Source organism: Sphaeroforma arctica (assembly GCF_001186125.1).
Source record: "Sphaeroforma arctica JP610 unplaced genomic scaffold supercont1.3096, whole genome shotgun sequence".
In the NCBI taxonomy this organism is placed as follows: domain Eukaryota; class Ichthyosporea; order Ichthyophonida; genus Sphaeroforma; species Sphaeroforma arctica.
The window spans coordinates 1-4,087 of NW_014037462.1; the positions used below are offsets into that span (position 1 = coordinate 1).

General features: G+C 39.5%; 1 protein-coding gene across 1 annotated transcript; it reads left to right on the forward strand.

The window, feature by feature from the left end:
- Positions 1–1,393: 1,393 nt before the first annotated feature.
- Positions 1,394–2,305, forward strand: SARC_13279 (hypothetical protein). Its single transcript, XM_014292592.1, has one exon. It carries the CDS (start codon positions 1,430–1,432, stop codon positions 2,186–2,188), a length of 759 nt encoding a protein of 252 aa, XP_014148067.1. The 5' UTR covers positions 1,394–1,429; the 3' UTR covers positions 2,189–2,305.
- Positions 2,306–4,087: the final 1,782 nt, after the last annotated feature.

Consider the following 4,087-nt stretch of genomic DNA (forward strand, 5'->3'; position numbering starts at 1 on the left):
TATACTATATATATTATTATATATATATATATTATATATATATATATATTATTATATATATATATATATATATATATAGACCTATGCAGAAATACTGCACAGAAATAATTATACGTAGACCTTTACAGAAATACTATACAGAAATATACATATATATATATGTGTGTGTGTGTGTTTATATGACCATATCTATAAGTATACAGGTATGTATGAATGTATGGATATGTATTCATATGCTTACGAATATATATATATATATATATACGCACTGCTAGATTTATGTATGTATATGTATATATACAAATACATTTGTTTATATCTATGCGTCTCTCTATATACACACATATTTATATTTATATATATATATATATGTATGTATGTATAGGTATAAATATATGTGTATATATTTATATATAAACATACTTTTAATATAGATCCGATGGATCTCATCTTACAAGGGGGACCTTGCGAAGCGGGATCACATATTTGTATGTATATGTATGTTGATATACTTGTTAATTTTATATGGATATATGTACATGTCTATTCGTATATATATTGATATGTGCTTATCTGTATCGATATGTAGGCATGTATGTATGCATGTATGTGTATGTTTTTATATATATAACATATATATTGATATTTACAAGTACATGTATGTTTATACATGCATATATGTACATTTTTATACTTATATATATATATATATATATATTATCATATATATGTATATTCATTTATTCATACACATCCACGTATGCATCACATGTCCATGTATCTATATATATATATGTTTATGTATATGTATATATATCTTGTTCCCAATTTGCTGTTGTACTGTATCGTCGTGTATAGCTTTATCCCGACATGTGCGTTTGTGCTGACGTTGTTATTTATATACAAACTCACTTGTTGCTTGGCGGCGCATACAGTTGAAGCGTGTATATGTATATATTTCCGAGTTGTTTGTTGGTCGATTGCAATGTACAAGCATATCCTTGAAGTGGGGAGCATCGAAAAGCTTAAGTCCTACATATTATCTGAATGAAATAGTGACATACTCGCCTATTGCTATTTTCCGAGTTTTATCATAGTTCTGCACATGATGCTGTAGACAAATTTGGCTATAATTCGTAGCAATTTGAACGCATGCACATTGTACGTACGCAAGATGGATTGTCGAATCGTATTAAGGTGAGCTGTATAGGAATGTTCGGGACATGTTCTATCTCGGACTCTATTGGCTACCTCTATATACGGACACTTGTGTTCTCACAGACAATTCTCGATAAAACGCAGTGAGAAATCTAGGCCCAAACTTGCAAAGTGTGGGCTTCACTGTGGTGTTTACTTTCTTCTTAACCGATCAAACGCGTTTGCCCGTATTCGCAGAAGGAACTGCAGTGCAGAAGCTTCGCCCACGCAGATGTTTAGTACAACACCAGGGGAAGGACACCCGTGTGTGTGGCCTGGCTGTAAGTTAAGCCTGGACTCCGCAAGCGCTCTGTCAGCCCATATACGCACGCACACGCATCCGCACGCCTGCGACCATCCCGGATGTGAGAAGGCGTATACGACGAAGTTCGATCTTAAAACACACAAACGAATTCATACGGGCGAAAGGCCGTACAAGTGTGACTATGAAGGTTGCACGAGCAGCTACACGCGCGCGGCCTTTTTAACCATCCACAAACGCAGTCATACGGGAGAAAAGCCGTATAAGTGCACCCACCCCGGGTGTGACTATGCAGCTGCACGTCTGGACTACTTACAAGTCCACATGCGGTCACACGATGGCACAAAGCCCTATGCCTGTGACTTCCCGGGCTGCGGCAAAACGTATGCCCACGCTCACTCACTTAATAAGCATAAACGTATACACACCGGCGAGAATAAGAATTTTACCTGTACGCATGATGGGTGTGGTAGAAGGTTCAATAGTTTATCCGACCGAACCAGGCACGAGCGAAGTCATACGCGTGATAAGCCGTACAAATGCGAATTTCCCGATTGCGGCAAGGGCTTTGCGAGAAAATCTTATCTAGACACGCATATACTCTCGCACACGGGAGAAAAACCTTATGCATGCACCCACCCGGGTTGCGGCAAGCGGTTTATTACATCGAGCTATCGTAATATGCACATGCGCACAAAGCACCAGGCGGATGACGCTTCAGCTGTCTAAACAGTTCGGTACATAGCTACTCTGTGATATAACCACGCAGTGCAAACGCCAGCATTCTGGTTGTACCAAGGCGTTTGCGAAACGGGCCACCTCACACACAACCGTACATACACAGCGCCCTATGCGTGAACACATGCGAGTTGTGGGAAACGGTTTGGCAAATTGGGTGGAAAACGTTTATGCCGGTGAGATAACAGTCTTGTCCTAGAGCTATAGCTTTCTTGATAGGCGCTAAGCTAGGTGATGCGACGGCAGTACTACCACAAACCCCAAACTCCAGCGTTTTACAAACCCCAAACCCTAACTCCAAGGATTTGTACAGTTCCCGGGGGGGGATGGGACACGTCATCCCGCTGTTGCTAATATAGTGGCAATGCTCTAGTGTTACATATATTTTTAATATCTCACAAATGCACCGCCACGACTACAGCCGGAAAATTGTGTGGGATGAGGAACGCGATTGCTTGCGTATAGGCAGAGTGTGTTACGAAGGCGTTTATCAAGGCAAGGCACTCGGTTCATGTTTAGGTAGTAACCTCGTGAATCTCTCCAACCTTACATATAGCCGTTTTTGCTCTTTGTACTTTTGTAGTTATACGTGATGGTATTCAATTCTGTCATGAATTCGTATCCGCTGTATTTTGCGAAGGTCTACGTAAATGGTATAGATATTTGACATACAATTGAAGGTGGATATGCTATCAGAGGTATAGGTCGAAAATAAACGTTAAACTTTGCACTCTTAAGGGTTACAAGAATTCTGACTATGGAATTGCAGCCACACCCATACATTCTATAATTTCTTAATACGCGTTCCATAAAGTATATTCTAACATGCTAGACAGCTCGGATGTCATCCGTGTGCTGCCCACTGTATCGCGCTGCTGCGTGTTGCTCAGTTTAATGGGACAAATGATTTGATCTTTGCATACCCGGTCCAAAACTACAGAAACAGGACAACGCGTGTCCTTAATTTCTTCTGTACGTACTTTCACATACATACCTCGTATGGTATTGGTGGAAACACCGCCCCATCACACCCCCTACCTCCCTCCACGGAAATAAATAAATAATAAAATTGGGATTGCTCAGGTAGGTAGCACTTTGAAAGGAAGGGGTGGGTGTATGGATGAGGACGCTTGGCCTTCAACCTCAGTCTCCGCTCAACAAGATCACGTATTCGCATCCGCATGTTTGCGTTTACGCGTTGTTTCGTATGCCACAAACAGGGCATATATAATGAGAATTTGAGCCTACAATGGGTCATATAGTTGGTATGTTCTCATATTGTATGTCTGAATGGACGCTGATAACTGCCCGGTATGCTTCACATCTGCATATCCTCGCGTTTTGGTGCACTGCACTTTGCACCTGACAGACTAGGGCCGGTGCGTAATGCACCTGTATTGCCCTCATAAAAGGTTATGGCTATAAAAAAGCCCTGTAATAACCTAAAAACTGGCTAGTAGCTCGTGCCGACACCCCATATCTCTATAGCGAGCACCTTGAAATCCTTTTCATCGGACAGTGGTTCATTGTTGTAGGTATCGCAGTGATCTGAGTGACCGTGCGACAATGACTCATCTACCCACAGCCCATATTTACCATCTCCACTGCCCAGGTGCAACGATTCTTCTGAGCACTGTGGTATTTAAAATGTATACATACACAAAGCATTTAATATGTAATTATAAATACATACTATATATACATATTATATATATATATATATATATGTATGTATACATACATATATGCATATATACTGTAGTATTTAAAATGTATACATACATATAAAGCATTTAATATGTAATTATATATACATACATATATATATATATATGTATTTAGATATATGTAATATATATATATATAATATATGTACATACACACACTCGC